The sequence below is a fragment of the Vombatus ursinus genome, unplaced genomic scaffold, assembly GCF_900497805.2.
Source record: "Vombatus ursinus unplaced genomic scaffold, bare-nosed wombat genome assembly UNPS02014832.1, whole genome shotgun sequence".
Lineage (NCBI taxonomy): Eukaryota > Metazoa > Chordata > Mammalia > Diprotodontia > Vombatidae > Vombatus > Vombatus ursinus.
In genome coordinates this window covers 26,108,302-26,120,458 of record NW_020954610.1, presented here as the reverse complement: position 1 = coordinate 26,120,458, position 12,157 = coordinate 26,108,302, and the positions used below count along the sequence as shown (strand labels likewise).

The window sequence follows — 12,157 nt, the reverse complement described above, 5'->3', positions numbered from 1 at the left end:
TATATATTCAGAAGAGAAAAATGACATTTCAGAATTAAATAATATTTTTGAGAAAGAATTTTAACTTAGATAGAATGTTACCAGAAAAAAATGAAATTATTTAGGTCAAATAGAAAAATGTACCAATATTTTTCAGTCTTTTAAAAATATTACTTTGGGTTCAAATTGCCACATATGAACAGGTTGTTGTTTTTTTTTTTTAAAGAGGCACTAGTAAACACTGGAGAAATTTTAATAGCATTAGTAGATGACATTTATTTATTTAGGCAGTTGGGGTTAAGTGACTTGCCCAGGGTGACATAGCTAGTAAGTGCCAGAGGCCAGGTTTGAATTCAGTTCCTCCTGACTCCAGGTCTCGTGCTCTATCCAGGGCTGGCAGCTATGTGCCACCTAGCTGCCCCAGTAGATGAAATTTTAAAACATAAAGTAACTTCTGAAATTTATCTGATATAGTAAGGAATTAGGTGTTATAAGAAAAAGCAAAACTGTGATCCAAAAAGTTAAAGTACTTAACTTTTCCCTATGTACAGCTTATCTTCCTAACTAAAACACACACACACACACACACACACACACACACACACACACACACATATATGCACCCACACTCATAGACCTTTAGGACCTAGAGGGGACTTATACTTGTTTTAAATTTCACCCACTGCTCTGAGGTTAGAACTAGTAAAAATATAAGCACTGAATAAATACTTGCACAATAATCCCAAAAAAGATACTTTCTACTTGTGCGATCCTGGGCAAGTCATTTGACATTTTTTACCCTTGATTTCTTCATCTGTAAAATAAAGATGATAACAATACTTGGCTTACAGAGTTGTCAGTTGGTTAACAAGAATTTATTAAAAGCTTACTTACTATGTGCCAGTTACTATGATAAGTGCTGGGAATACAAAGAAAGACAAAAACAGTCCCTGCCCTCAAGGAGTTCACATTCTAATTGAGGAGATAGAATGTAAACAACTATATAATAATAAGATCTATAGAGGGTAAATTGAAAGTAGTTTCAGAAGCAAAGTACTAGCTTTAAAGGGGACAAGTAAAAGCTTCTTGTGAGAATTACAAGGGATAATAAGGTATGTAGAGTACTTTGCAAACTTTAAAGCAGTATGATAGATGTCAGTTATTATTATCTCATTCTTTAATTGTTTCAACTAGTTTTTTTTTAGTTGACTGTGTAGGGTTCTCTAAGTAAACCATCATTATCATCTGCATAAAGTGAATTTTCTTTCCTCATTGCCTATTCCTTTTTTTCTTGTTTTATTGCTATACATAGCATTTCTAGTACAATTTTGAATAATAATGGTGATAATGTACATTTTTGCTTCATCCCTTGATCTTATTGGAAAAGTTTCTACTTTATCCATTACAGATAATACTTGCTCTTGGTTTTAGATAGGTACTACTTATCATTTTAAGAAAAGCTCCATTGATTTCTATGCTTTCTAGTATTTTTAATAGGGATTAATATTGTCTTTTGTCAAAAGTCTTGTCTTCATCTATTGAAATAATCATATGATTTTTGTTGTTTTTGTTATTGATGTAATCGATTATGCTGCTTGTAGTTTTCCTAATATTGAACCAACCTTATATTCCTGGTATAAATCTCACCTGGTCAAAGTCTATGATCTTTGTGATATTTTACTGTAATTTCCTTGCTAGTATTTTACTTTAAAGTTTTACAACAATATTCACTAGGGAAATTTGTCTGTAGTTTTCTTTCTCTGTTTTAGCTTTCCCTAGTTTAGAGATCAAGACATAGAAGGAATTTGGTAGGCTCTTTCTTTACTTATTTTTTCAAACAGTTTGTATAGTTTTGGAATTAATTGTTTTTTAAAAACATGTTGGAAAAACATCATGTTGAAAAACATCAACAAAAAACATTTTCCTATAAATAAAGAGGACTTTCTGTGAAACTATGAAATCTCTCCCTTGCAGCTTCATTTTTTTAATATTTGCAATTTATATGGGACTTCCAACACTTCCTTGCTACTTTGTATAGCAAGCTTCTTTAAACTTCTGAGCTTCTTTATACTCTTTTCCCTTTTTTTAAAAAAAACTGTTCATTGATCCTCCTTTTCTTATTTTTTTGGTATCACTATTTTTTAAAAGTAGAGGAGACAGATGTGTTTAAAGACAATAATAGCAAAGGAACCAGTAGAGAGAGATGGAAGATGGGGATAAATGGAGGGTAATTGAGGTTGTAATCTGATAGAGAAGATGGGAAGGAATGAAATCAAAGGCACAAGAAGGAACACCTTATTGTAAGAGAATAGGAGATAGGAGAGAGTGGGGAATGGTGTATAGGGATTTTTAGATTAAAAAAAGATAGACTAAGTAGTGTGTCAAATGTCTAACTTTTCTGAGTAAACTAAAAGATGAATTGGGTGGAAGAGGTATGAAAGGTTTGAGGAGAGAGAAATATTTGGAAAAGCTCTTATGAGAAATGAAATAGGGGATAATAAAAAGATTGCTTTGTTTAAATGAGGGCACAGCTGAAGTTTAATAACATAAACTTATCCAATGTGACTTCCTCCAGCTCAAGGTAGACGTTGGCAAGAAATACCAAAATTATGAGTTCAAGAAACTGTTGAGATTCTTCTACCTTGAACCACTAGATTATTAGAGAGTTATTGTCAGATAGAGGAGATGTCTTTTTTTTTTTTAATTAAAAATGTAGAGGACTTGTGGTTAACAGTGAGATCCAATCCAGGGTATAACTTTTCCTTTGTGTGGTTAAGGTGCAGTTTAGTAGGAGGTCATGGGATTTGAGGAGATTGATAAATTGAAAAGTTAGGGAATTTGAGGGAGCACAGCATGAATGTTGAAGTCATCTAGTATGAGGAAGGGCAGGATTTGGAGAACAAAGGAGACAGTGACTTTCTCCTTGAGAAAGAAAGGAAACCAGTATATACTAACCACCATGATTTGAAAAGGATATGGAATTTCAAAGAAGGAGAAGGTCCTGAGTGATATGAGCAAAGGGAGAGTCTGGAAGTGGCAGTGAGGAGCAAGAAATATTACAATTTCTCATACAGAACCATTGTGTTGAGGGTGTGCATCCAGTAATAGGTTAGCTTGCAATGCAATGTCATCTAGGAAAATCCATGTCTCAGCAAGATCAAGTAGGTGAGAGGAAGGGCTCAGGAATAAAGGGAATTTTATTCACTATGGAATGGGACATAAATGCATTAGATTTGGAGTAAATGGGAATGAGAGAATAGAAGTAGGGATAGGGGAGAGTTTGCCAGTAATACAGGGATAAAGGAAGTAATAGGTGGTAGGAATTTGCTCACCATAGGGATAGTAGTGTATGGCAGATCAGTTCTAATGATCATAGCTTAGAATATTGTTGGCAGTCAAGGATTAGGGCAATGGGCCTCAGTCACTTCATTTGCTACTTTAGACAGGATAGACAGTAATGAAACCAGGTCCCCAGAAGGTAATGTGTGCTGGGGAGGGCCTAGGGTATTTTGGACTACTCATGAGTTTTGGGCAGTGATGTAGCCATTGTTAAGATTACTATACTGTCATTCTTTACACACTTAAATGTTGATAAATTGTCTTTATTATATCCTGAATGATATATTCAACATTGTGTTTTTTCCTAGAAACTGCACAAAGAAAGAACAGCATTATCAAAACGCAGAAACACATATAAAAAAGTAATGGAGAAGCTAAATTCGGAATATGAGACATTAAAGACTCAATTGCAAGAGAATGAGACTCATTCTCAGGTAAGAAAAAAATAGGATTTAATTTTTAATTGGGAAGGAGGAGTTGAAAAGCTCATATATATATAAAACCCGATCTGTTTCCAGATAGTCCATCTTGATTCTTTCTCAATCCAGAATCTAGGCCCCAGAACAATACCTTTCCTATAACTTTTACAGAAAAGCCTTCTATTCTGTATTTCTTTCATATGTTTAATATGTATTATTGTATATCTTAGTTATCTGTGTATGTCTTATCTCTTTGCCAGAATGTAAGCTTTGTGAGAATGGGAATGGTATCTTACTAAATTTTGTGTTTATCCCAACACTTGATACAGAGTAGTCTCTTAATAATTCAACTCCTCTACTCCCCACATCCAGACTTCCTACAAATGTCATCCGCAGTTCTCTATGACCATGATAGCCAATAGGTTTTGGAGAAATGATCATCTTTTAAATTCAACCAATTTAGTCTTCTTAAGACATTCTGTTTATCACACCATTCCATTGCTTTAAAAATTTCTGCTGGTTTTCTGTTGCTCTTGTATCATATAAAAACAGTCTTCTTATTCAGGGCTTTAACTCTACCTTGCCAATCTATTTTCTTCACAACTCTTCAACAAGAATTTTCCCTTCCAACTAAACTAATTTCTTCACTGTCACCTTCACAAGTACTGAACTTTCTCTGTATTTGCATTCTTTATATTTTTTTTCTTTTGCTGCAATTATTTGGTTTTTATCTTCTTCATTTTAAGTTCCAAATTCATACCCTCCCTGTCCCATTCCTCCATGTATTGAGAAGGAAAGAAAAATAAAACCCATGCAAAACAGATTTTCACATTAGCTATTTTTTTTAAGCAGAGAAAGAAAGAAATAGAAGAAAAATGTGCTTCAGTATGTACTCTAAGACCCTCATTTCTCTATCTGGAGGTTGAAAGCATATTTTATCATGAGTCCTTTGGGTTTGTGGTAGATTATTGATCAGAATTATTAAGTCTTTCACAGTTGATTATTTTTATAATGTAGCTGTTACTGTATAATCGTTCTTTTCCCACTTCACTTTGTATCAGTTAATACAGGTCTCCCCAGGTTTTTATGAAACCACCTCCTTCATCATTTCTTATAGTACATTACATTACAGTACAGTACATTCATATACCATGATTTGTTCAACCATTCCTCAATTGATGGATATCCCCTATCATAGAGTAATAAGAAGCAATTAATGCCTTTTATTCTTGTTCTTTCTCATGTTTTTTAAACAGAAATGGCTATTGTATTTTGTTGAAAGCTTTTTCTGCATCTATTAATAATTTTTATCCTAATATTGAATCATCCTTACACTTCTGGTATAAATCTAGCCTGGTCAGAGTGTGTGATCTTTGTGATATATTGCTGTAATCTCCTTGTTAATATTTTATTTAAAATTTTAACATCAACATTCGTTAAGAAAATTGGCCTATGGTTTTTTTTCTCTATTTCTGCTCTCCCTGGTTTAGGTATCAAGACTATATTTGTATCATAGAAGGAATTTGGCAAGACTCCTTCTTTACCTATTTTTTCACATACTTTATGGAATATTAGAATTAATTTTTAAATGTTTGGTAGAATTCACTTTTAAATTGATTTGGTCCTAGAGTTTTTTTTTTCTTAGGAAGTCTATTTATGGCTTATTCAATTTCTTTTTCTAAGGGCTATTCAAGTATTCTACTTCCTATTTTGTTCAACTGAATAATTTATATTTTTGTAAATATTAATCTATTTCATTTAGATTGTCAGTTTTATTGACATATAATTGTACAAAATAGCTCCAAGTAATTGCTCTCACTTCATCTTCATTAGTTATGAATACACCTTTTTCCATTTTTGATGCTGGTAATTTGGTTTTCTTTTTTAAATCAGATTAACTAATGTTCATCTATTTTATTGTATTTTTTCCCTTTGAAAAATCAGCTCCTAGTTTTATTTATTAGTTCAATGTTTTTGTCTTCTTTTGTCTTCCTAATTTTCAGTTTTGTTACTCTCTTCTTTTATTTTCAGGATGTCTAGTTTAATATTTAATTAGGGTTTTTAATTTGTTAATTTTCTCATTTTTTTAGTGCATGCCCAATTTATTGATCTACTCTTTCTCTCTTTTTATTTTATGTAAGTATTTAGAGATATAAATTTTCCCCTAAGTGCTGCTTTGGCTACATCCCAAAAATTTTGAGCCTGCTTATGACCATTCCTGTCCACCATGGATCTGTGATCTAGAACTAGTAATGGGTGACAAAGCTGCCAGATGGCACCCAGTGCTAGTTCAGATGTCCCCTGGGATCTCATTCTACTTCAGTGCTTCCTGTCCTGGTTCTCTAAGTTTCTTTTCAGTCCTTGGGCACAGTAATGCTTTCCAATCCAGCAGCTACTGCTTCTGCTGTTGCTAAACTGCACTTCTGGCCAGCCCTGACCCATTTTCCTAGACTTCTCTTTCTGTCTTCCTAAACTGCCCTAGGCTGGAAAAATAGTCACCATTACTTTTTATTGGTTTTCCTGATCAGAATTTGGTCTGGTGTGTTTTCTAGGTTGCTGTAAAAGAAGTGTGCTAGGCAAAAATACTTCTTTCACGTCACCATCTGCCTTCTTTCTACCAAATAACCTCTGATTTTGCTGTGCTAGTCTTTCTACCCAGAATAACAGTTGGCCCTTTCCTTTTTGCCAATCTAAATTTTAGACTTTATGAAGTCTTGTGTATTTAACTTCATTTTCCAACATTGATTTTTTTTTCTGTTTTGCAGTCTCACAGCACTTAAATATACAATTAACTATTAATGTAATAATGTAAATGTAATAAAATAATGTAATTAATGAATAATGTAACTACAGTTAATAATATAATGTTCAAGTGGACAATTCATAGAATATCAGAATTGCAAGTACTTTGGGAAATATAATCTGCTCTGTAGCTGAACTCTACAGTGTCCTCAAGAAGATCCAGCAAAGGAGACAAAGAAGAAACTGCCAATAGGTGGGAGAACTAGAACAGAGGAATGTCATGAAAACCTTGATAGAAAAAGGTATCAAAAGGAAGAGGGTGATCAACATTGTCAAAGGCTACAGAGAAGTCAAGAAGAAAAGGACAAATAAAATAGATCAAAACCTCCAGGCTGTTTCTTGAGTCCGTGCAGTCTAGAAGAGGGAGAAATAAGCCTTCCCCCTTTCCCCTATTCAGCTACTTCATGATGCCCATACTGTGGGTTGACAGGACCTTCAGCACTGTTATCACCCTGGACACTGTTAGAGAGAATAAGACAGTATTAGTCTGGTAGTTTTAGAGACATAGCCTGTTCCTGCAGCCAGTGGGTGGGGAATCTGTCCTCACCCATGGAACAGGGGAATAAAGGATATGTTCTCCCAGAAGCAGGTCCCCATAGTAAGTCTTAAGACTTACTGTCTTCATTTCAAGTCAGGCTCACAATTTGAAGACCATGTCTACACATAGGAAACCAAAATTGAAATATCAAGAATTTTGTGACATAGGATTTTTCATTTAATTAAGTTTATAGCAATGATTTACCATCATGATTTCTTGATACCTTAAGGATACAACTAAATATCTAATAGAATATAGTGAAATTCTCAAAGTTAACTTTCATATTTAAAAAAAAAGAAGTCTATACCATGATTTAGATGTTGTTATTTCAAAAATTTTTTACTCATCTGCACAATTCAAATTTATCAGCCAATTCTCCTCTTTGTACCTGTGCTGTGTAAATCTAGATATATGAAAGTAGCAAACTAATCCTTAGAAGCAAGCACCTAGCATTTTCCTGAGAATGCCTAGAAAATAAGTTGGAAAATTAATGTAACAATTTAATAGTCTTCTGTGAATTTCCTTAATTCTGAACTTAGTATACTTTATAGTTAAAACTCAGTTTAAATATATTGGATTTCTTCCACAGTAACAGCATGACTTTCACCTTCACTATTTCTACATTACCATAAATTTTAAATTGAAGTGAAGTAATATCTCAAAAAAATTAAATGCCTGACATAAAACTTTAAATGTAGCTGTGTTGAAGTATAGAACAGCATAGATCACATAGCACTTCAGATGTTTACTGCATTGTAGGGAAACTACTCTGTTGTATGGAAGAAATAAAAAAGTCCTAGTACTTGAATTTATAAAGGATTGTTGTAAAGAATTATTGCCAGAAAGTGCAGACTGTTTCCTTAAGTTCCTTTTTAATTTCAAGGCCTTATCTAGGGCACCAAGTGTAGAAGATTTAGTATTGTTAGCCCATGGTAGATAGAGTTTACATAATTCACTAGACTGGATTTACCTCAGTTTGAAAGGGGCAAATGGGACAGATGTTACATTAAGACTGAATTTTCACTTTCAAAAGAGTTTTAACTTCTGAATAGAACAATTAGTGCTAATAGTAGATGACTTACATGATCAGACCTTTTTAAATTGCCAACTCATTTTCCCTTTCAGATATACATGACTATTATTTTGAAACATTTTTTCCTTTTGAAAACTAAGTAGTCATATATACACCAACCTGTTAATACCAGCACATTTTATCATAACAAAGAATGGAAAACAAATTGTGGTGCATGAATGTAATGGAATATTACTGTACCAAGGGAAACAAGGAATGTGAAGAATTGAGAGAAGTATGAAAAGACATGTATTAAGAGATGCAGAGTGAAATAAGAGTCAGGAAAATTATATAATGACTACAATAGCGCAAATAGAACAAAACAAAACTGGACATTGTATAACTTTAATGACCAAGGTTGGTTCCAAAGAAAAGATAAAATAAATGCATTTTTCTCCCTTCTTTACAGAAATGGGGAAGCTATATATACTGTCAGTACAATTGATGTGTTGGTTGGTTGTGCTGAATTCATTTGATTTTTTTTTTTATCCTTTGTTACATGGGTTGACTTACCATTAGATGGAGGGGAGAGATATTTTTGGAAATGAAAGTGTTTTCAAAGTGTGGTAGTGCATGTCTATAAGCCCTACTACCAGAGAGGCTACAGCCAGGAACTAGGGGTACAGGGAAGTGGGGGTGGGGTTGCCTGAGGAAGAACACTTCCAGACAGAGTGGGATAGGAAGATCCAGGTCTTTTTTTTTTTTAAGGAAATGAAATTGATGTAAAAACAAAAGATATAAATTAAATGTAATTTTAAATATTAAGCATTTTTACATCATGCTTTGCTTAGAAAAAATAGATACACATACACACACATATATATATACACATACATACAAATATGTCTCATAAAGGAAAAGCCTGATTCATTGAACAGATTTTTTTTTTAAACCCAGTTTAATACTATACTAGTCAAATTGTCTTCTGAGGAAGCAGCCATCAATATAATATCCACATTAGCTTCCTGTTGATGCTGAAATTATTGAAACAATGCCAACATTTCACCAACCCTCTTATAATCTTCTCCCTGCAGCTCTGTTCTTATCGCAGCTTCTGGCTTCAGTCAGGAAACTCAGCACTGGAATAAGGAAGTTTCTCCTATAGAGCTGAACCCTTTGACAGTGTTAGGATATATAGTATCGTCTGTGGTGTTAGACTTCACAAATTCTAAAGTAGATACACAGCATCTGACAAAACACAGAATGTGTCAGATCTAGCTGAATGATCTTGGGCTTTTACTTTACCTCCTGAGATCTTTTCTCATGTAAGAGGGCATGGATGAAATGATCTCTAAAGTCCCTTTTGGTTCTAAGTCATGATCTTTAGTCCAGCTTTCTTGATTTTATAAGCAAGGAAACTGAGACTCAGAGATTTGAAGTATCTTGCTCAAAGTCAGTTACTTAGTATCCAAAGTGGGACTAGAACCCAGATCCCTTAGCTTTTATTCAGTGTTCCTTGCACAGCCTCTATTCCATATATATGTTGGGATGGCTTCTTGTTTTAGAAGTGAGAGATATCAAATCTTTAGGATCTGTCAGTTTACATGTTCATTGTTAGAAATGTCCTTTGTTTTGAAAACAAATGAAATAAAAGCTGTTTTAGAGACCAATTGTATATTTGTGAATTTATTTTCTATTGTTTATTCCTTTCTAAATTTCTTTTGTGTTTACACAGGCCTTATCAGCAAAATTGTATGCCAGGACTTGATAAGATTTAAAGTTGAGGATTTTTTTTCCCTTATCCTCATAAAGGGTTGTGTAGTTGTTGAGTTTAGGAATTTGCTAACATTTTTCTTCTTGTTTTCAGCTTACAAATTTGGAGAGGAAATGGCAACACCATGAGCAAAATAACTTTGTGATGAAAGAATGTATCCTTTAAAAAACTACTAATAAACTTGCCCAGGTGATTTTCTCTGAGTTTCTATCACAGACCTCCAATGAAACCATACCAGATACTGCAGCATACTGCTGCTTCAGAATCAGAACCTTGTGAGGTCAAGTGCTCTAGGCACAGCTGCCATCACCTCCTCCATTATTTCTGGCAAGGAACAAGGAAGCTATGGAGGGGGAAGGGCCAAGGGAGATGGTTGGAACTTTTTTCAGCCTGTCCTAAAACTAAGTCTGAACCTTGAAATCCTCTCTGCTCAGTAGAACTGGAATTAGTCAAGACAGGCATCAATGTAGCTCACAACACCCAGGTAGGATAGGGAAGGGACTCAGGAACACTTATAAATGCATGTATTTTCATTGCCAGAAAATTCACTTTCTATGTATGTCAGTGTTTTGTAATGTCATTTATGGTAAAAGCTAAGTAACACTCAAAAAATGCAATTTTTTAACTTTACGTAAAGTACAAATGCCTTGTCCTAGTTCTGTCTCACCCAATCTAGCCTTCCCTAGTTTCTGCTTAGATCATCCATACTATTATAGTGACATCCATACTATTTTAGTGGAATTAGGAATTGCAGGAGCTCCCTGGAGGGAAGTAGGAATGGAACTTGTCTCCATTTCTTGCCGTGAATGTCACTGGTTCCTTCTCTTTCCTTCTTTCTGTTCCATCATAGAGTTAGGCAGTTATAGCTACACATGAGGTATATGATCTCTTGTGGCCCTAGGCACTGACATAGAGCCTATGGCTCTATGTCAGTGTTTCTTAAGCTGTGCTGCAAGAAACCCTGAAACACTTATTTTTTTAATTAACCTTGTGTTGTTTGATAATATGCATCAAAGACCAATTATGGAGAATGTTACTACGAAGATTCTACTAAAGTTTTGTTTCAACTGAAGGATTCTACTGAGGAATGGTTTGAGAATCACTGCTATATGAAAGCAGGTCATATGCCACCTAAAAGTCTGCTAAATCTCTGCTGAAAGGCATGGACCTTACTTTTCATTCTCAGTTGAAAAAAAGTATTCAATAACTTCACCCCTCCTCAATACTGTTTAATTAAAAAGCATCATCAGTATCAAAAACAGCTACAGTTAGAACATAAAGGAACTAGAAAGTATTGCTTAACAGCATCAGGAGTTATATTACTATCAAGAAGATGAAACCTGTTGTCAATGTAATGAAAAAAAATTGGCACTGAAATCCAATAAACTATTAATGAGAGGAAACCCTTTTTCGATTCTGGTTAGGGTAAGCTGAACATATTTTGCTTTTGTTACATAACTTAACCTATTAAAATAGCACAGTATTTTTTATATAATTTGTGTTTTTTTTTGTAGCATCCATAGGTGTTCTGATTTGAATAGGTGGAAATAATCGTAATTAGATTAAAATTTTACTGGTGATTTTCTTTTTCTCCCTTAACTACCTTAATCAGTCATTGCAACCAAGAGTCAAGAGAGTGATTATCGGCCAGTTATGAAGAATGTGACTAAACAGATTGCTGAGTACAATAAAACCATTGTGGATTCTCTCCATAGCACCAGCCGAAACTGAATCCAAACCTACTTCAAGGTGTCCACAAGTACCCTAAATCCTGTACTGCTGAGCTTTGAACAAGTTCATTTATAGAAAATACACTAAAAAGAGAAGAAAATATAGCCTGCCCATGTACATTTACAAACTGTTGTTGATGAGCAGTTTGTTCAAATGAATCCTTGAAAGTATCACCCTACTTCTGAAAGCAGCATGCTAAGAGAACTTTTTTAAATGCGTGGATCAGTTATCAAGGTGGTTTTCCCTAAAAGGAAAATGTATACTTCATCATGACCTATTTTATATTCAGATATGTGTATAACATGATAACATAGTACAATAAATAGTTGTGATTGTGATTTTAAAACTACCCTCTCCTGTTTGTCAACTATTTTAATTAATCTCAGTACTGTTTTTTCCATACAGGTTTTCAATAAGAAGTGAAAATTTTTATCAATCACATATTAAATACACCAGTAGAAGCTGTATTTTATAGTTTTGTCTTTTTAAAGAAGAGATAAAAATTGAATCTTCATAAATAAAGAGAATTGAGATTTATCACAGTCCTTCAATCATTCACTGTA

General features: G+C 33.9%; 1 protein-coding gene across 2 annotated transcripts in view; it reads left to right on the top strand.

Moving 5' to 3' along the window:
• Window positions 1-11,934, top strand: part of IFT74 (intraflagellar transport 74) — a 135,170-nt gene extending 123,236 nt beyond the window's left edge. For both annotated transcript variants that reach the window (XM_027839330.1, XM_027839329.1), the window contains exons 18-20: window positions 3,627-3,752; window positions 9,957-10,017; window positions 11,476-11,934. In XM_027839330.1, coding sequence (XP_027695131.1) covers window positions 3,627-3,752; window positions 9,957-10,017; window positions 11,476-11,594 — 306 coding nt within the window. In that variant the 3' untranslated portion in view covers window positions 11,595-11,934. The remainder of the gene's footprint in view (window positions 1-3,626; window positions 3,753-9,956; window positions 10,018-11,475) is intronic.
• Window positions 11,935-12,157: the final 223 nt, after the last annotated feature.